Source organism: Periplaneta americana, chromosome 5 (genome assembly GCF_040183065.1).
Source record: "Periplaneta americana isolate PAMFEO1 chromosome 5, P.americana_PAMFEO1_priV1, whole genome shotgun sequence".
NCBI lineage: Eukaryota > Metazoa > Arthropoda > Insecta > Blattodea > Blattidae > Periplaneta > Periplaneta americana.
This window is the reverse complement of record NC_091121.1, coordinates 46095647-46116761: the sequence shown is the minus strand read 5'-3', so window position 1 is coordinate 46116761 and position 21115 is coordinate 46095647. Positions and strand designations below refer to the sequence as shown.

General features: G+C 37.7%; 1 protein-coding gene across 1 annotated transcript in view; it reads left to right on the top strand.

Moving 5' to 3' along the window:
* The window catches only part of LOC138699580 (tetratricopeptide repeat protein 37), a 40834-nt gene that overhangs the window by 17294 nt on the left and 2425 nt on the right, over positions 1-21115 (top strand). The window contains exons 8-17 of the mRNA XM_069825577.1: positions 875-1054; positions 1140-1300; positions 3602-3737; positions 5369-5553; positions 6537-6731; positions 9090-9489; positions 10486-10702; positions 12415-12684; positions 14008-14161; positions 19387-19747. Of these exons, the coding sequence (XP_069681678.1) occupies positions 875-1054; positions 1140-1300; positions 3602-3737; positions 5369-5553; positions 6537-6731; positions 9090-9489; positions 10486-10702; positions 12415-12684; positions 14008-14161; positions 19387-19747 (2259 nt within the window). The remainder of the gene's footprint in view (positions 1-874; positions 1055-1139; positions 1301-3601; positions 3738-5368; positions 5554-6536; positions 6732-9089; positions 9490-10485; positions 10703-12414; positions 12685-14007; positions 14162-19386; positions 19748-21115) is intronic.

The window sequence follows — 21115 nt, the reverse complement described above, 5'->3', positions numbered from 1 at the left end:
TAATTATAATTGTAATTGTAATTGTATTCTTAATATTGTAGTTGTAATCCTCTGGTAGAGGGGAAGAGAAGGCCTGATGACCTTATCTCTACCATGTTAAATAAATAAATAAATATTTCGGGCTTCATTATCACAAAATTATTTGAAAAGTAGTCCTTAAAAGCTGGAATTAATTACATTATTCTAATGGCAACTACTACTGTATTGGAATTACCAGTTATTTGGGTGCTGAGTCTGAGGGATTTCACTATACAGGGTTACCCTCTTTATTAGATACATAATCTTCATTTAATATGCTGGATCTCTAAATGAGGGAGAAAAGAATATTTTCACAACAGTACTACATTCAAGAATGATCCACAATATTGAACTTAACCCTTACACTAAGGAACTGGAAAAACAACTTAATGAACACTCCACCCTCCTATCCGCTAGAATTGATTAATTCTGTTTCTGCGCAAGTAGGCCTTGGGTTCAATTCCCTTGAATATCACGTATCACTTTATTTTAGTGGTTAGTATATCAGAAATGTCTTTTTTTTCCAGTGCCACTAGGTTGTCATTTGACATTTCTGATCTCTCCTGGCACTGGCTTATCTGTAACCCACTTCTGAGGTTGGAGCACCTGGGAGGCAGAGTTATACTGCCCTGATGATATGATAGGATGATTATGAAGTGCCAGGAGAGGTCTTAAACCTAAGTCTAACCTAATTTCCAGACCATAGACGAACACAGAAACATTCTCCTTTAAGGAAAAATTCCTGTGTCCTTACCGGGAATCGAACCTGGGACCTCATGAACTGTGAACTGAACCACTAGCCTATGAGGCTGATCAGTATCAGAATGTTCTGATGTGAATAATAATGGTGTTACAGGCTGCCAAACTGGATCCACACTCCTACTCCTGTTATGTATACCTGGGTCATTACTATAGTCAAGGTGGAAAGGATCTGGACAAGGCAAGACGCTGCTACCAAAAAGCATTTCGTCTCAACCCCAACTGCAAGGAGGCTGGAGCTGGACTCAGTGACATCTACCGGTTACAAAAGAATTCGGTGAGTATCTGCCAGGGTGTGTTGTGGCACTTCCTGCAGGATTATCTTGCTTGCCTGCTTACTCACATATGTGTTTCCATCACAGGAAGCCAACATCCAACTTTTGACATACGTGACCCAGGCAGTTGGCTGTACTGAGGCCAAATGGGCGTGGCTGCGCCTTGGTCTGCACCACACAGAGCAGGGCAACCACCAGGAGGCGGTGGATAGCCTGCTGTCTGCTATCAGAGCAGACCCCACTGACAGGTAACATACAATGTGTATGAAAGATTATTCCTGATTTTGAATGCGACAAGTATTTATTTATATATTTGTTTATGCAAATCTGGCTTTCAGGTAGTAGCTCCCTGTAAAGCAGGTTTGAATAATTTCAAGGAAAAATTGTTCCGGGGCCAGATATCGATCCCGGGACCCTTCGCTCAGCACGCGAACGCTCTTCCGACTGAGCTACCCTAGGAACTATACACAACACCGTCACAATTTTTCCTTTATAACCACACAACTCACATGAGCTGCAAGACGCCAGAACTCAACTATGAGTGCACACAAATGCAGAAAGCCAGATTTGTATAATACATTCGTTACTGGAGGTACGTTAACAGAAAGCCACAATTTAAGTCACACAGCATTTGTGTGCACTCATAGTTGAGTTCTGGTGTCTTGTCAGCTCATGTGAGTTGTGTGGATATAAAGGAAAAATTGTGACGGTGTCGTGTATAGTTCCTGGGGTAGCTCAGTCGGTAGAGTGTTCGCGTGCTGGATCGATACCCGGCCCCGGAACAATTTTTCTTTGAAATTATTCAAACCTGCTTTACAGGGAGCTACTACCTGAAAGCCAGATTTGTGTATATTTGTTTGTTTGTTCGTTTATTTGTTTATTTATTTATTTGTTTGTTTATTTGTTAATTTATTGATTTATTTGTTTGTATGTTTATTTGTTTGTTTATTTGTTTCTTTATTTATTTATTTATTTCTTTGTTTGTCTGTTTATTTATTTAATGGTACCCTATAATGTGTGAATTTTATTGTGCCACAGTCAACTTCACAGTTTATCACTGATGGTCAAATTACGAGTTGTGGTCAATGCATACTTGCACTTGTCATGCAACACTGCGACCCACCTTGCTGTACATATTAATATCAATATACCAGAACTTTTCTGCAGTCATTTGACGAAGGTGATGAATATCCTTTGGTTTTCGCCTGTACACTGCATGTTTCATTAACCCCCCCCCCCCCAGGGGTAAAAATCGAAGGGTGTGAAGTCTGGGGACTAGGAGGGCCAGTCAGTGGTTCCATGGACCATAACCATGACACAGTGTAATTGTTCTCATACTCATCAACATCTTCACAAAATAATAACAATAATAATACCAATAATAGTAGTTCTTATATGCAGGATATGCTTGCATGAATAGAAATTTGGCGTGAGTTTGTACACACCTAATATAAAAACGTTAAGTTACGCCTATTACAGGCCATGGAGGCTCACAGGATGTAGTGAGTGGGATGGGTCAGGACAGAACAGGACAAATTGAAGTTTATTTTCCATCTGGCTTCCCAGTAGTAATTACTGCCCCCCAGAGGTAAACGTCTAGGGGTGTGAGGTCCGGGGACTGGGATGGCCAGTCGATGGGTCTATGTACCATAACCTTGACACAATGTAATTGCACTCACACTCATCAACATCTTCACAAAATGATAACAATAATACTAATAATTCTAATTCTTGTATACATTGTATGCTTGTATGAAAAGAAATTGGGTGTAACTTAGCACATGCAGTATAAAAACGTAAAGTTATCCCTATTACAGGCCATGGAGGATCACAGGACAGAATGAAATAAGACAAATTGAAGTTAATTTTCCATCTGGCTTCCCAGTACCTAGTAATTACTGCCCCCCAGAGGTAAACGTCTAGGGGTGTAAGGTTCGGGGGACTGGGATGGCCAGTCGATGGGTCCATGTACCATAATCTTGACACAATATAATTGCACTCACACTCATCAACATCTTCACAAAATAATATTATAATACTAATAATTCTAATTCTTGTATACATTGTATGCTTGCATGAACAGAAATTGGGTGTAACTTAGCACATGCAGTATAAAAACGTAAAGTTATTCCTATTACAGGCCATGGAGGGTCACAGGACAGAATGGAATAAGACAAATTGAAGTTCATTTTCCTTCTGGCTTCCCAGTAGTAATTTGCAAGAAATGATCCCTATTCATTCTAGATTCTGGCTTCTTTCATAATACACATTTAACAATGTTGTAGATGTTGATTCTTAGAGATGAAGATGGACTGCAAGGTATGACCAGTGGCTAGTCAAAATAAACCAATTTCACTGCTCCTTGAAAAATTTGGGATGTAGTTCTTATTTTCTATCTGTATCTTCCAGAACTTGTTAGTAGATTTTTGTTGACATTTTGATGTCCATTTATCTTAGAAGTGAAATAAAAGAAATTAACATGAAAATGAGAAACTTTAAACCCCTAAGTTATTCATTACCATGCAGACCAATATTTGTTTTTTCTGCAGTCATTGCTGGGAAAGCTTAGCTGACGCCTACTATGGCAGAGGGGCCCACACTGCAGCTCTCAAATCCTACCAGCGTGTCCTGGAGTTGAATCCAGATGCTGTATATCCTGCATTCCAACTGGGAACAATTAAACAAGTAAGTAGCTGTGAATTAGATCGTCTGATTTTTTCAGTTACTATTCAGTCTATGCCTTTTATTATCACAGATAATAGAAGTTCTACTGTATAATGAATTATGAAATGGTCAACCAATATCACGATACTAGAATAAATAATAACATTGAATTACCCCAGTGAAGAACTAATCAACCATCACGGTACTCGAAAGTTAGTTCACCTAATAACAACCAGACAGGCACAACATATGCTATGATCATATGCTTCCCAAGCTGATCTTCAGGCACAACTACTGATGAAACACGTCTAGAATAATTTTAACACATTTTATGTAATTTTAACAGGATATATATTATGTAATGTTTTTAAACTTTGCAATAAGATTTTGCAACAAACAAACTATATGTTTATGTAAGTTAATGCGAGATGATTTGGTTTTTGTACCATGACAGAGAGCAGAAACATCCACATTTCTTAAATTGGACATGTGTACCATTAATCATCACAATCCATAATATATAGACTTCCATAAACTAATTCTGTACTATACAAAGTGAACCCGTAAGTAATGTCGTTAATTTCAGGGTGTTATTCTTGGAGATATTTCAAACAAAAAATTATAATACAATTTTGCTCGTTTTTGCTTCCTTTTCGAGATAAAAATTATTTTATATGAAATATTTCATAGCATGTTTTGGGAAAGCCATTAATTTAATTTCCAATATGCTCAGTCAATTTAAGAGACTGGTGTATTATGATAATAAATGATTGAAAGAATTTCAGTTTTGTTCTTTAAATATACAGAAATATGATCCAAACTAATGTAACATTGTAAAATTTCTTTGCAGAACGAAAAGTTACATTTGTTTGGATCAAATTTTTGCACATTTAAAGGACAAAACTGAAATTTTTTCATTAATTTATTATAATAATGCACTACTCTCTTAAACTGACTGAGCATATTGAGAATTAAATCAATGCCTTTCTCAAAACATGCTATGAAATGTTTCATATAAAATAATTTTTATCTCGGAAAGGAAGCAAAATTGTATTAAACTTTTTGTTTGAAATATCTCAAAGAATAACTCTCTGAAAATAATGACATTACTTATGGTTCAACCTGTATATTGTGGAAATATATGACGAGAAAGTATGTGCAGCTTACCGGTAATTGTTTTAAGGGGAGCAGGTACTGCCTATCTCGACAATGTTAAAATCACAGAATTCAGGTACGCATAGCTCAGAAACTACTTGAGATAGAAAAACAATTTTTACAACACTTATCAATCTTAAAGTCTTCTATTTTTTAAAACAAAATGTATTATTGTATCTTTAAAATTGTGGTCTCAAAAAAATAACATGTGATTAAAATTTAAAAAAAAATTTTATCAATTATAGAAATTGAATGTACTTAATGAAATTATTCTAATACATAGATAAAGGTTATAAATATAACATGTAAAAATTTCAAATCTCTATGTTCAATGGTTTTAGAGCTACGCGTACCTGAATTCTGTGATTTTAACATTGTTGAGATAGGCAGTACCTGCTCCCCTTAACCAAGTCTTCGTTGCATTATTACTGTAAATATGGTTGGTCAGTGTATCTTTATGTTGAGACAGTTTACTTGATGGTTGTCTCTTCATTCAGATCATTGGGTTGTATGAAGAGTCGATAGAAGAATTTCGGAGCCTGCTTATAAACAACCCAACATATGTCCCAGCACTGAAGGGGCTTGGCGAGACCTGCCTTTGTCTGGCAAGGAGCTACTTCACCAGACAACTCCTGGGGTGCTGTAGAGATAGTTGTCAAAATGCAGTAAACCCACTCTGCACGTGAGTTACCTAAATGGCTTTGGAGTGTATTTGTACACCTTCAGAAATTCAAAACTGGTATTTAATTTACGGTATGCAGATTCAAAGTTAGTGTTCGTGATATAATGGAGTGGTTATACATTGGCGAAGTGGAAGGAATTTGTAAAGAATCAATCGTGGCTTGATACAGAAAACTTTCCTGATACTATCTCGAGAAACTGAAGAAAACGATGAAAAACAGGAGGCAGAAACTCCGAATAAGAAGCATCATACTATTTTTTTTAATTAGTTTATTTTATGGTGCTTTATCAACTGCTATGGTTATCTAGCATCTTGTGATGTAGTTGGAAAAAATATTTATGGAAACTCACCTTATCAATTTAGCTATTGCCGAATGAACTCATATTGGGTATCAAGTATGACATCCTCATGCATACATTTTTATTTTCTAGAATGTTCCAGTGCATTCATGTCCAAATGAACCACTGCTAACATCTGAGAGAAATGAAGGTGATAATACCAGCGAAATGAGTCCAGAGTCCAACATTGAATGTTACCCAACATTTGTCACCAATGTGAATCAAGGTTACCTAACAGATGAGACTAGCTTTGGCATGGGTTCGGACCCTACGTGAGCTGTTCACCTTGTTAGGTTTTTCTGACGTTTTTCCCAACTCGAGACAAAAGTCAGGTACTCCCATGGCAAATCATTGGGCTCATATCTCCGAAATACCATCTCACTATCCCCAATTCTGTTAATGCTAGATAACATAGCTTTTGATACATTGCCATTAAGTAACCAATTAAAAAAATTGCAGTGTGTATGACATATGAATGTTTGTTACCTGAACATGATCAGAAATGTAAAGAATGGCCCACTTTTGTGAATTATCTTTGTGCATGATGTGTAAAGAAATCAGAATAAGACTTAATGAGATATGCGCACAATAAAAATGATCTCTGAGGGGAATTTGAACATTTAACTTTTTTTTTTTTTCACTTAGAGCATTGGAGGAACGCAAAGATCTGTCATGCCTGTGGAAACTGTTGGGGGATGCCTCTACACTCGTTGCACAACTGCCAGACAAGTACAGTTACCTGCAGTTTAGGGCCTGGGCCACCACAGCAGCCTGTGACCATGAGGATGATACAAAATTCGTAGAACTGGAGAAAGCAAATGTGTTCCAGCAGGCTGTGAGGTAAGCAACTCCTGTAGAAAGCAAGTATGTTTAAACTGGTTGTGAGGTAAGACATTTAAAAAAAACTATGTTCTAACAGACTATGAGATCAGAGAAAAAGTGTGTTCCAGCAGACTGTGAGGTAAGAGAACTGGAAGAAAATTAATATGTCCCAAAAGACTATGAGGAAAGAACTAGAGAAAATGTAAGTGTTCTCACAAGCTGTGAGGTAAGAGAACTGGAGAAAATATACTTGTTCCAACAGATAAGACAATAGAACTGAAGAAAATGTATGTTTTTCAACAGGCCGTGATGTAAGGGAACTGGTGAAAATGTACCTGTTTCAACAGGTGAGATAATAGAACTGAAGAAAATACATGTTTTCCAAATACATGTAAGAGAACTGGAGAAAATGCACATGTTTCAACAGATGAGGTAATAAATCTGAAGAAAATGTATGTTTTTCAACAGGTTATGATGTAAGAGAATTGGAGGAAGTACAGTGTTCGCCAGAGAAACGGGCAATTTTAAAGTATGCGCTACAGAAATATTGTATATGATAGAAGGTGCTGTTATCTGTTGTTATATTGTCGAAACACACAGCGTTACATGTTCAGTCACCATGGAACAATGGAAGAGTGCACAGCGTACATATATAATCAATCAATCTTCTTAATGTATCCAGCTGTTTGCTGACAAACATAAAGTCCACTGTAGTCGTACATATATAATCAAAATGTTAAAAACAATGACAGTTAACGAGGTTGTTAGACGAGATTTTTGTCTACATTTCAATATCGGATGTCGTGATACTGTGTCTAGCGCACATGCGATCAAATTATGGATTACAAATTTCGAGCCACAGGATCTGCTATGAAGAGAAAGCCACCGGGTGGAAGAACTGTCAGCAGTCTCGTAACTGTCATTGTTTTTGAAAATGTTTTGACTGCATATGCACACTGTGCACTGTTCTGTTGTTCCATGGCGACTGATCATGTAATGCTGCGTAAATGGCATAGTTTCGGCAATATAACAACAGACAATAGCACCTTCTATTGCCTACAATATTTCTGTAGCATGTACTTTAAAATCATCTGTTTCTCTGGCGAACCCTGTATATCTGTTTTAACGAGTAAGGAGATAGAACTGAAGACAATGCCATGTCCCAATAGTCTGTGAAATAAGAGAACTGGAGGAAGCACGTGTTCCAACAAGAAAATGCTCCAACAAACTATAAGGTAAGATAACTCTTGTATAAAATGCTCCAACAGCTGTAAGGTAAGATAACTCTCGAAGAAAATGCTCCAACAGCTGTAAGGTAAGATAGCTCTTGAAGAAAATGCTCCACCAAGCTGTAAGGAAAGTTAACTCGTGAAGAAAATGCTCCAACAAGCTGTAAGGAAAGTTAACTCGTGAAGAAAATGTTCCAACAAGCTGTAAGGTAAGACTATTGAAGAAAATGCTCCAAGCTGTAAGGTGAGGTAACTTTTGAAGAAAATGCTCCAACAAGCTGTAAGGTAAGATAACTCGTGAAGAAAATGCTCCAACAAACTATAAGGTAAGCTAACTCTTGTAGAAAATGCTCCAACAGCTGTAAGGTAAGATAACTGTCGTAGAAAATGCTCCAACAGCTGTAAGGTAAGATAACTCTTGAAGAAAATGCTTCAACAAGCTGTAAGGTAAGACTCTTAAAGAAAATACTCCAAGCTGTAAGGTGAGCTAACTTTTGAAGAAAATGCTCCAACAAGCTGTAAGGTAAGATAACTCATGAAGAAAATGTTCAAACAAACTATAAAGTAAGATAACTCTTGTAGAAAATGCTCCAACAGCTATAAGGTAAGATAACTCTTAAAGAAAAATGCTCCAACAAGCTGTAAGGTAAGACTCTTAAAGAAAATGCTCCAAGCTGTAAGGTAACTCATGAAGAAAGTGTTCCAACAAACTATAAAGTAAGATAACTCTTGTAGAAAATGCTCCAACAGCTGTAAGGTAAGATAACTCTTGAAGAAAATGTCCCAAGCTGCTGCTTTGCATTTCTTTGCAATCTATTCACCTAGTATAATAGAGCCAACAAAGTAGACACTCTTTTGATGTGGATAGTGGAACCTTTAAGTAGTTTCAAAACATTATAGACTTTAAGTTCCAAACACACAGTGGAAACCCAAATTTTCTTGTAAAATTGTTGTTCCTATTTTTTTTTTTGTTCGAAATTCGAAGAAGATTGGACATTTAAATCAGCTATTCAAGTGGTACAGTATACTATCATCATATTGCAAGATGCCATAGCCCAGAACTCATAATAATTATTGTCAACCAAACTCAGCAAATATCTTCCAGAATTTTGCGAGATTAGAGAACCCACTGTTCATTGTTTTTCAGATGCTACTGCCGTGCATTAAGCCTGGCATCTGGCAATGCTCTGGTGTGGCATGATCTGGCATATGTGTACCATCTGCAGGCAGGGTACATAGAGGAAGTGGAAACAAAGACACAACTACAGGAACACGCACTGGCTGCTGTCAAGAAGTGTGTCATGTTGAACCCGAAGAATTGGCAGCACTGGAACCTGCTGGGTGCGGTGGCGGCATCCCCAGAGTTGGGTAACCTGGGACTTGCTCAGCATGCCTTCATCAAGGCCATCCAACTTGAGAACAATGCCATCACATGGACCAATCTAGGCACGCTGTACCTGTGCCTGAATGAGATCAAACTCGCTCATGAGGCATTCAAGGTCGCACAGCGGACTGACCCAGCATATGTTGAGAGTTGGATTGGCCAGGTGATTATCATTGTTATCACTTTTAACCTAATTCCTTCAGGCAGCAGTCAAACCGAAAGTAAGCATGCATACAGACCCAAATATGATAGTTCAACACCTACAGTAAAACTTTGTTTTAATGGTCCCCAATTTAAAAAGAAATGGCCCTTTTTAAGGAAAGGTTTAAAAAAATCTTTGCAAAACTACCATAAAAACAAAGGGTCCTACTTCAAGAAGATTTCTATTCTAAGGAATATGTTTGCTTAGGTTTGTTAATACACAGCTCATTTTAACGGAATTCCAAATGTCTCGTGATCGATTTCTAAAGCATTTGTCTATGTTGTTGTTGTTTTCTAATGCCAGGCGTTTGACAATAAAGTCATTTGACCTCTTGCACTCCAATATTTTTCAAAGATATTACCATGATTAGCATTTGTCTATGTAGATCACAATATATTGGTAAAAAATTAAAATTTTATGGTATTAAAGATGAGACAATAGGTTGGTTTACATCTTACTTACGAAATAGATCTCAAAAAGTGAACATAAATATACGAAATAATCACAAAGTCAATCACTCAGAATTTGGTGATTAAAACTTGCTTAAGATGTCATACTTTGCATACTTCATTCTATATTATGATGGAACTCATCTGAACATGATCATATTTTTGTTTTACAAAAGTTGTTCAATTTATTGAGAAGAATCAGAATATCTAAAAAAAAATTCCATAATTCTATTTAAAATATATCAGAGCTGCCCCCCCCCTCATGCTCCATGAATGGGGCACAACAGAATGCCATCCATGACGCAGTCTGAAAGCCCCCTCTTCTAATGAGATTTGGAAAATTCAGCATTTATTTTTTTTTTTTTATCGATCCATTTAAGATAAACTAACTTCTAACATTTTATGTAGGTCACCTTGTGTAGATTGATTTTCAAATACATGATAAAGATTAGAATTATTTTTAAAACTACTATTGCTGTAAGTGAATACAAATCTTGTATGGCTGCAGGCATTGATAGCAGAGAGTATGAACCATGAAGATGCCATGGATTTATTCCGACATACCACACAGCTGGGCATCCATCCTGAGAGCTGTATCGGTTACTCCCACTGGGTGTGCTCCACTCTCAAGAACACCAGTGATAGAACTGATCCTTACTACGTCTATAGCATTGAGAAGATGCATGCGATTCCTGTAGCTGGAGACTCTATGACTTGGTACACAGGTGAGCAGATGCATTTAGAAAGGTTTTCATAGAATAGTTATTTATTATATAAATTCGTAAAGATTCTCTTTGGCTTCGCCTTGTTTCTCAAACTTTACACTCGTGCCAAAAAGAGAACCTTTATGAATGTGTATCATACAATCCTTTTTTTACGCTAGCACAGATTTACATTAAATAAATATTTCAAGTTGGAGAGATCGTAAGATCACGATGTCATGGCTTTCTGAACCAAACTTAGAACCATTATGGAATAAGTAACTTTGAAATTACAGTCTCTTTATTAATGATCACGATTTCATGGCCGTCTAAACTGGTCATATAATCAACAAAGCAGTTAGGAAATTTGAAAGCTACATCTTGTTGCAATGAGTACTACAGATGTAACTTCAGAATAAGGGCTAAAATGTAAATATGAATGTTAAATTTGTTATTTATTTGTGTTACTTCTAATGTTTATGTCATAAAAGATCGAGGTAATGCATTAATATATTATTGAATGAAGTTTGTAAATCGAAGTAAATTTACTAAATAATGGTTTACACGATACCTGAGTAGTCACACCTACTATCATTGTAATAGCCTTTTTTTTTGCAATTTATATATAGATTTTATTAAGGTGCTACTATCCATTATTACTGTACTACACATGATGTTAAAAAAATTTATATTTGAGATGTTACTAGATGCCATTTCATTTATACGTTTCTCTTACTTTTTTTTTCTTTCTCTAGACACCATAAAAACGTATAAATGAAGTTTAGTGTATGTAGTTGGTTTTATGTAATAAGTTAACTGTGTAAAGGTACGGTCACATGTCGCTACTTTTGCAGCAATGCAGTACAAAAAACTGCGCAACTCTTGTACTGCGACGTGTGAACAACGGTGCAACCCGAAAAGTAGCGGCTGCCGAACCTGCTGCTAGCTACTTTTTCATGCTGCGTGCAGCTTAAAAGTAGCGATGTGTGAACAGGGTTCTCAAGGTTGCAGCCGCAGCATTTTTGATATCGGTTTTGTTGAAACTTTCGCTGCGGTTGCAACCAGTGTTGCCACCCATATGTGTCAATGATATTTTTATTGTTTGGATGTATTTTAATGTTAGATGTGATGAAAATAAATTATTTGTAACAGTTATTAAATGCACAACACAGTCTGAGCATATTTCCTGACGATATAATTCACTTTTTTAATTTTCTGTAGCGTAGTTTCAAACAGGAGGGTTGCCAACATTGATTACGTGAATATGCTGTTGGTTATCATTTAAGTATATAGGCGTTTTTAAAAGCTTTATAGTAAAAATAATGCCAATTTCTGAATACTAGTTAGGACAGAAAAGCAAATAATAGATAAGTAAGCTTTTGCATGAGTTTATTAGTAATGCAAACATAACCACAAAATGTATATTGAGAAGTCAACACGGAGATGGAAACCTGCAGCATGACTACAGCTACAAAAGTAGCGCCTTGTGTGTGAACAGACTCGCAACCTCGAGTTGCAACTTTTGCTGCACTCGGATTGCGCAGCACAAAAAGTAGCGTGCAGCGCACTACTTTTGGCTTACGTGTGAACACGACACGCAACTTTTGCAGCTGCAGTACAAAAGTTGCGCAGCAAGAGTAGCGACATGTGACCGTACCTTAATGATGCTCTGTACTATTATTTGTCCTTAAAAGTGAATATTTCTCAATAGCTTGCATAATATGGACATATTGCAGGACACATTAACAAGAACGCTTGTGCTTTCAACATGCTTGGGTTACTGCTGGAGAGACAGAAATTGTACCGTGGTGCAGCAGGAGCATTTGAGGCCGCCCTGAAGCTGCTTGAGGCAGACAGTGATAGTACACTCAGCGACATGGTACACAGCAACCTGGGCAGGGTGCTGGTGGAGCTGCAGCGGTACAGTGAGGCAATCCAGCAGTACCAGGCAGTGCAGAAGGCAGACTTCGTCACACAGTGCGGCCTAGCCATGGCCTACTTTAAGGGTACAGACCTCTTACTTGTTGAATATTTCACTGGTTATAACTAAAGAATGTACTAAATTAAGACCTTTCAGGGCCACTGGAGCTTGTGCTCCGAAGCTGCACTTAAGCGGGGTTCGAATCTAGCTTGGGTTAATTACTTGGTGGACTTTTTCTGAAAATTTCCCTAACTGTAAGACAATATTTGATAATTCCATGGCAAATAGTTACTCATTTCCCTACACTCGATTTCATAGACATTAACTGTGCTGTTGATACAGTGTCGTTAAATAACTATAGAAAAGGCTAGCCATAAGTGGTGGATGAAGAGTCATTCGAAAATTAGTGACACTTTAATTAAGAACAAAAACTTATTTGTTGAAATACTTACAGTTTTTAAAAGTTACCTCCTCTAGTATTACATACCTGTCGTCACACCTTTGGAAGGTGATGGATGCCATCCACAGCATCACTTTGTTCTAAGCTTCTAATTGACTGTTCTACAGCTGTTATAATGGCCTGTTTATTTCTGAACCGTACACCTCTCATCGGTTCTTTCATCTTAGGAAAAGGGTCATACCTCAGGGACTTATATCGGAGAATACAGAGGATGCTCTAAAATTTTCCAGTTCCATTTTTTTTAAGTAAATTTACCACTTCAGCAATCACGTGACTTCGAGCAGTATGTGTTGAAGCATAATGGGATGGGTATCTAAGAGATTTTAGCGCAGATTTTTGTTGTGTATAATTTTTTTTAAGTAAGTGTCCTCTTTCTTCTCGTAATACAGATGTAAGAGGTCAACGAACTCAGGTCTGTCTTCCTATGCGAATCTCTCTCTCTCTCTGGCTACAACATTGCATGTGGTTTCATCGTTCAGTGGCTTGAAAGTAGTGGCTTTTAAATTAAATTTACACGAAAATCGTCGACGCTGTTGAAATATGTCAGAGGGATAAATGATTCTTTATTAGATTTTTAATCGATAGGCACAAAAATCACAATCCTACTTCCAATAATTACCGAATATAGGGTGTTAAACATTTGGAAAAAAAAATGTTTTCAGAGAAAACTACGAACTTTCCACCAATACTGTATTACTCTTCTTTGGTACATACAATATGAGCTATTCACTCTGAAAATCTGCAGGGTTATGTCCTTTCCACTCTCTATATAGTACTTATGAAACAAGATTATTAAAATTAAATATTTAAATTATGAAATACGAAAGTAGGTACAAATGTTCAATCAAGAGACATAAATCTTGGACTGTGAGATAATGAAATACATGGTCAAGAAACAATTCTGGTGGGAAGTACTGGAAGTAGTACCATAACAATTGTTCCTTGCAGCAAACCAGTATGAGGACTCCTACGCATCATATGAGACAGCTATGGAGTGGCTTGCCCCCACTGATGGATTCAAGTCGCACATTTTCGTGGCGATGGCAGCCATGGCCTACATGTGTCAAGGAGCGGAGGATTCCAAGACACTACTGTTTAAATGGTAACTAGAAAATGAAATATATTTTTTTCTTCTTTTTCGACCATCTGCATCACAAGTTGCCCTTGGTAGCGCAGTTGGTATAGTGCTAGCCTTCTATGCTCGAGGTTGCTGGTTCGATCCCGGCCGAGGTCGATGGCATTTAAGTGTGTTTAAATGCTACAGGCTCATGTCAGTAGATTTACTGGCATGTAAAAGAACTCCTGCGGGACAAAAATTCTGGCACACCGGCGACGCTGATATAACCTCTGCAGTTGCGAGCGTTATTAAATAAACCATAATTTAAATTTCTGCATCACATTGCTATGTCTGTTTCAAGAGTAATGTATCATTTTTACTTTACTTTGTATAGAAGCTTTCCACTTGTGAACAGTTACCTATAATTCTGGTTTTTCATTCATCTCTCTCCAGAATGTTCGATCGTAGTGATGAATCTAGGAGAGTAACATTGAGAGAAGGCATTCCTTCCCCCCCTCCCCCCAACCCATCATCCTAGAGCTTAGAATCTCTCTCCCAAATATGCCAAGTGCCTCCAGCTCAAGGAAATAAAATCTGTATCTCACAATAATATCTCTCCACACATTAACTTAAACTATACACAGAGGTGCCAACTATTACATAACCCTCCCCCCCCACAGTTATGGCATTACGGCCAAAGAAAAAATTATTACGGAAAACCAGAATTATGACTGCAAGAAAATATATACTCGTACATATATTTCTTCCGAAAAAAAGGAGAGAAAAATGTGTAAAAAAATTACGAGTTGGGATTGAAATTGTAGATATTTCACACACAAAAAAAAAATGTTTAACATCAGAAAATCTAAATACAGTAGAATCCCGATTATCTGGACTATACATGCTAAGGGCAATCCGGATAATACGGAGGGTGAGAGCATTATACGGTTTTTGATCCTATAATCTTAAAGGGACAAAGGTCGAATCCAGTACCGGTAATGTGGAATCCATTGTTCATTATAAACAAGTTTTTATTCATAATACAGTACAGTATGTAATTGACTTTAAAAAACTTTGTTATTGTTCAGTACTGTATATACCAGTACTTACACTATTGTAATTAAAAAAAAACTGATCCGGATAACACAAAGGTATGATAAAGTCCGGATATTTTGGACACTACTGTATGTGCCTTATAATATGCTACCAATATTAAGGTGTACTTTATGAATATCATATAAATTAGGTGATAGAATATACAGGGTGAACCATAATTCACGCATATGCAAGCCACCACGCAATTTACTATTGCAAACTGTGTCCAAATTATTCTTTTCGAAAATTGCGCCCTGATTCTAATTTCCGAGAAAAATTGAGTTCAAATTACACAATCTGGCAATGCTGGATAAATGGTAGCATGGGAATAGAATGGGTCCAACATCAGTGGCCCACGTAAGTTGTTGCTTTCGTAGTCTCGTGGTAACACGAATGTCTTCATATTGAAGCACATAACTGTACGTGTTCGAATCCTCATCTCTCTGCTTATTTTTTATGTACAAATTTGTTTTAATATTAACATTTTACTGTTTTTTAAACTTGTTTATTTCGAAATGAATTACAGTACACAGTATTTTCATTAAATCATTTATTGATGTAGCTTTCCATTATGCATTTTTAAATGTTGGGTTGCTTCTTTAGTAGTCACAATACGTTTTTACACTTATTGTACTGCATTTCATTTATTTACAACCTGTGCTCAAAAGCATTACTTTCCATACAATGACAAAAGTCTGCCCACCTAATAATCTTTTGCTGTACGTTATACAACATATCCTGTTGATAGTCATTACAGCTGCATGAAGCCGTGCAACAAGATCCATTGGGCTCTGAAGGCCTGATGGCCTTATCTCTACCAAGTTAAATATATATACAGAGTGTTTCAAAAATATGGGGCATAATTTCAGGTATGTATTTCCCACATGTAGACAATCAAAATAGTTCATTACAACATGTGTCCGGAAATGCTTTATTTCCGAGTTATGGCCTTCACAACATTGAAATTCACCGGAACCATACCTCATGTTTTAGAAGACACTCCACTGATCAATTGTCAACGCATTCACTTCTTGCATGATGGCGCTCCTGCACACTTCAGTCGTACGGCTCGCCAGTACTTGGATCGAAGGTTTCCTGATCGATGGATAGGTAGAGGTGGCCCAATTGCTTGGCCTCCACGCTCACCTGATCTGAACCCTCTCGATTTCTACTTGTGGGGCCATTTAAAGTCATTGGTTTATTCGTCTCCGGTGCCTGATTTGGAATCCCTTCGGAATCGAATTGTGGCATGTTCTGAGGACATACGCAATACTCCTGGAGTTTGGGATCGTGTTCGCAGGTCAATGAGACATCGATGTGAGGTCTGTATTCAAGCAGGAGGTGGACATTTTGAACATTTTCTGTAATGACAACGACCTGCGGAAAGAAAAACGTTCCGGTGAATTTCAATGTTGTGAAGGCCATAACTCGGAAATGAAGCATTTCCGGACACATGTTGTAATGAACTATTTTGATTGTCTACATGTGGGAAATACATACCTGAAATTATGCCCCGTATTTTTAAACACCCTGTATACTATATGCCACAGTATATAAAAAGAACAACTTGTTAGCAGACTCGAACCACTGAACCTCATGTTGCAGTTCTACTCTCCTTTATTTACCTCTAAATTATCAGAACATGTAACTGAAGTGGGTAAGTAATGATGGGTTGACTTTACATTCATTTGCAATTTATCCAGCATTGCCAGATTGTGTAATTTGAACTCAATTTTTCTCGGAAATTAGGGCCCGGGCGCAATCTTCGGAAAGAATAATTTGGACATAGTTTGCATGGTAAATTGCGTGGTGGCCTGCATATGCACGAATTAAGGTTCACCTCATATTATGTATTTTCCTAAACCTAGAGGGCCTTCTTCATATTTTAATTGCCTCTTCTGCCAGCCAATTTTACCTTTTGCAAATATACAGTGCGTTTTTCGTATTCTAATTGCATTTTTGCCTGTCTATTATGCCTTTCTTTAAACTTACAATGCCTTTTTCATATTTCAATTGCCTCTGTTGCCTATCTATTGTGCCTTTTTTTAAATTTACAGTGCCTTTCTCATGCTTTTAGTTGCCTGCCTATTTTAAGTACTATAAATGCCTAAACATCTCGACTCTATTCTCCATTTCAGTTTGGTTGATAGGCTTTCCCCTCTACTCACACTCCCTACCATCAGTGAAGGGGAAGATGCTACTGTCTATCTTACAAACGTTCGACTAATTGACTTTCCAGATAGTGACAAATTTTATTTTTAAAGTGTTTACCGGTACTCTATATTCGAAAGTCCGTACTAAGCATTTATATTCAAGTTTATTGCTGTTTATATTTACTGGCACATTAAAAAGCTATTGAGAGCAGAAGATAAATGTTTTCTCCACCGCTAGTTGCTACTCTACAGCATACACAATGGGACAATCTGCACTGTGTCGCTCCCCCCTGACTTCATAATAGGGCTACAAACTAGCATTCCTAAATGTAATTAATTATTAGTTGAAAATATTGTAAGAACTACACAAAAATATACTCTAACATGCAATTGTCAAACATCTGTGACACTGTATTTTATATTCACTTATGTACTTTATTTAATATTTTATTTGCTAGTGTGTACAGCTTGGGGGGTGCAGGTATAAGAGGTAACAGCTATAAATCTGTCACTGACGGACTGAGGGCAAGTAGAAGGGAAAAGAAATGCCTTCGCATCCTCTCAACTTGTATGAAATATCATTTAGTTACAGTAGCGTGCAAATTAATCCAAACAACGTAATTACTTATGGAAAAACATTCAAACGGGATAAAAAAATGATCTAAGACATACCTCAGTAATCTATGTGGCTTCCCTTGTTCCTAATAACAGCTCTGAGACGATTTGGCATGGATTCCACTAATTTCCGACAAATATTCTTCATTTCTTCATCGTGAAACCATACACCAATGAGGGCAGAAATCATCTTCTCCTCTGTAGAACAATCCATTTTTTGCATTCTTCTTTTGCAAATTGACCACAAGTTCTCAATGGAGTTGATGTCGGGTGAGTTGCCTGGCCAGGGGAGTACCTGAATATTCTTCTTGTTGAAGAATTCTGTAGTTTTTCGAGACGTATGGCATGGTGCCAGGTCTTGTTGGAACACACCTCTGCCATCCGGAAATGATTTTTGCAGCTGGGGTACGATTCTGGTTTCCAATAAGTGAAAATATTTGTCAGAATTCATCATTCCCTTGATAGATATTAATGCTCCAGGCCCTTCATGTGTAAAACAACCCCAAAACATTACTTTTGGGTGCTTGTTGGAGATGAGCTGCTGTTACTTTTTCGGATCCTTTCCGTACGTAAGAAACACGGTGGCCGTGGACCTCGAAATGAGACTCATCAGAAAAAAGTACATTCTTCCAGTCATTCACTGTCCAGTGTTGATGTAATTTTGCCCACATTAAGCGTTTTTTGCACATAACAGGGTTAGCAGTTGCTTCTTAATAGGCTTACGAGCCCTTCGTCCAGCTTCCAAAAGCCTATGCCGCACTGTTGTGACGTGAATATTCGCCCCAGTGGTAGCCATTAACTCGCGGGTTAAGTCGACAGCAGTTAGTCTAGGATTTAATTTACTTTTCCTGACAATTAAACAATCATCTGCAGGTGAAGTCTTCCTTTTCAGTCTCCCTGTATCGTTTTATGATCGAATTAACAGTAGCCAAACCGATGTGACATTCTGCAGCAATTTGCCTCTGTGTCATAGAAGAATGCTCTGCTAATGTTATAATTTTAGACCGTTTTCGTGGAGTTGTATCCATTTGTGAAGACGACAGAATGTACACAGGATTGCAGTATTAAGTCTTCAACACAACTGAAATGCTTATAAGTACAAAACGACAGGCAAAATGTCACATATTATAAAAAAAATAATGACAGACCTTCAACAATGGAATTGCACGTACTACAGATGTCAATTAAAGCGGTATGAGCAGCTGTGAGGCCAACAATGACAGAAAATGTAAAAATATGTTGTGTTCGGATTAATTTGCACGCTACTGTATATGTTAAATTTCCTTTCGATACATGTGTTATCTTGCTCAGAATAGGGACCAATGGCGAGCTTGTGCGAGAGCAGAATGTACCTCTGAGTTCCTTAAAAGCCTTTGGAAGTAAGTAAGTAACATGTGTTTGTTACAGTATCGAGCTTCAACCACCATCAGTTCAGGGACTGTTTGCCTTTTGCTCGTTGGGCATGCTGCACACGGACCTAACCCTATCTGAGCTGGCTCTGAAGGAGCTGGCCCCCCACCGCGACAACCCAGCACATGTGGGACATATAGCCGTGTTCAAGGCCTACACACACTTCCTGCAGGGCCGCAGCACCGAGGCAGTGCGGGCACTCAGCAGCACGGTGCATCGACACCCGGGCCAGCCATCACTGTGGCTGGCACTTGCATTGCTGCTGCTTCACTTGTACTCCAAGAGAAAGCCATCGGGGGCAGCACGCTGTGCGCAGGTTGCTATGGCTCTAGGGCGCAGCACCATGGATGTATCCAAGGTGAGCAAGCCATCAGACAGCAGAGGTCTATGTCGGTTGGGTTAAATCGGATCTGATTTCGTGTGGTAGCAAAGGAATGACGCAAGCAGCAGTAGAGTGTTGACACGCTTTGACATCATATATTATTCATGTTGCATTAGGGTCTCAGATCAGGAGGGACCTGTTGGGTCTATCGGGTTTAGGACTTCACCATGGTTCCATTTGCTTAGAACTAGACAATATTGTGATCATGTCTAGCCATTCTGCCATTCCGTCTTTTGAACTTCAAGAAAAACTTAAAACTGGAGAATTAATTGGTATACCCAACCTCAGTTCATGAGTAAAAAGCAAAATGTGGAATAAGTTTTATGTTTCAGCGGACAAAAACAAAACTGTCGTCCCAGGATTTTCTCAATGTCTTAAATTATGTAAGCAAGTACTGCATTTACAACTCCACGTTGGAAAATACAAATTTGTAATTTAAAGTGATCCCTAAATTTCTTCTGAGGTAGAGTATAGGAAGACTGGAAAATAATCTCAAATACTGTTATAAACTGAGGTGAAGTTGGTCACAAACTGCAGAGAATTATTATGTATTGCTGTATTAGAATTATATATATATATATATATGTTGTTTGTTGTTTTCTAATGCCAGGCATTTGACAATGAAGTCATTTGACCTCTTGCACTCCAATATTTTTCAAAGATATTATCATGACCAGCCACTGAAGCACAGATTTTGAGATGTTCCGAATCCATTTCTTGGTTTGAATTGCACAATGGACAGTTAGGGGACTGATATATTCCAATTCTATGCAGGTGTTTGGCCATACAATCATGGCCTGTTGCCAATCTAAATGCAGCTACAGACGATTTTCATGGTAAATCGGGAATTAACTGTGGATTTTGATGCAGAGAGTTCCATTTTTTTCCTTTGGGATTGTGTTATTAAATTTTGTTTGTTGAAGTCTAAGTATGTAGATTTAATGAATCTTTTCACAGAGTAATACGTAGATTTAGTAACAGGTCTGTAAGTAGCAGTGCTGCCCTTCTTTGCTAAAGCATCCGCATTCTCATTTCCCAGGATTCCACAATGGGATCGTATCCATTGCAATACAATTCTTTTATATATATATATATATATATATATATATATATTCAATGCAGTGGCACTTGACTAGAGTCATTGGCCATACAATGGCGATAAAAACTAATAGGAAAGAAAACGAAATAAAGTGAACAATGTCCAAGGAAACTATGAAGGAGTGGGTCAGCACTGCTGCATTCTTTCTCTGGCTCCCAGTACCTATCCACAAAGCTGACAGATGAAAGTGCTGGACAAGTCTTAATGTGGTTTGAGTCCATGGTGTCGGAACATCCACAGAGCAT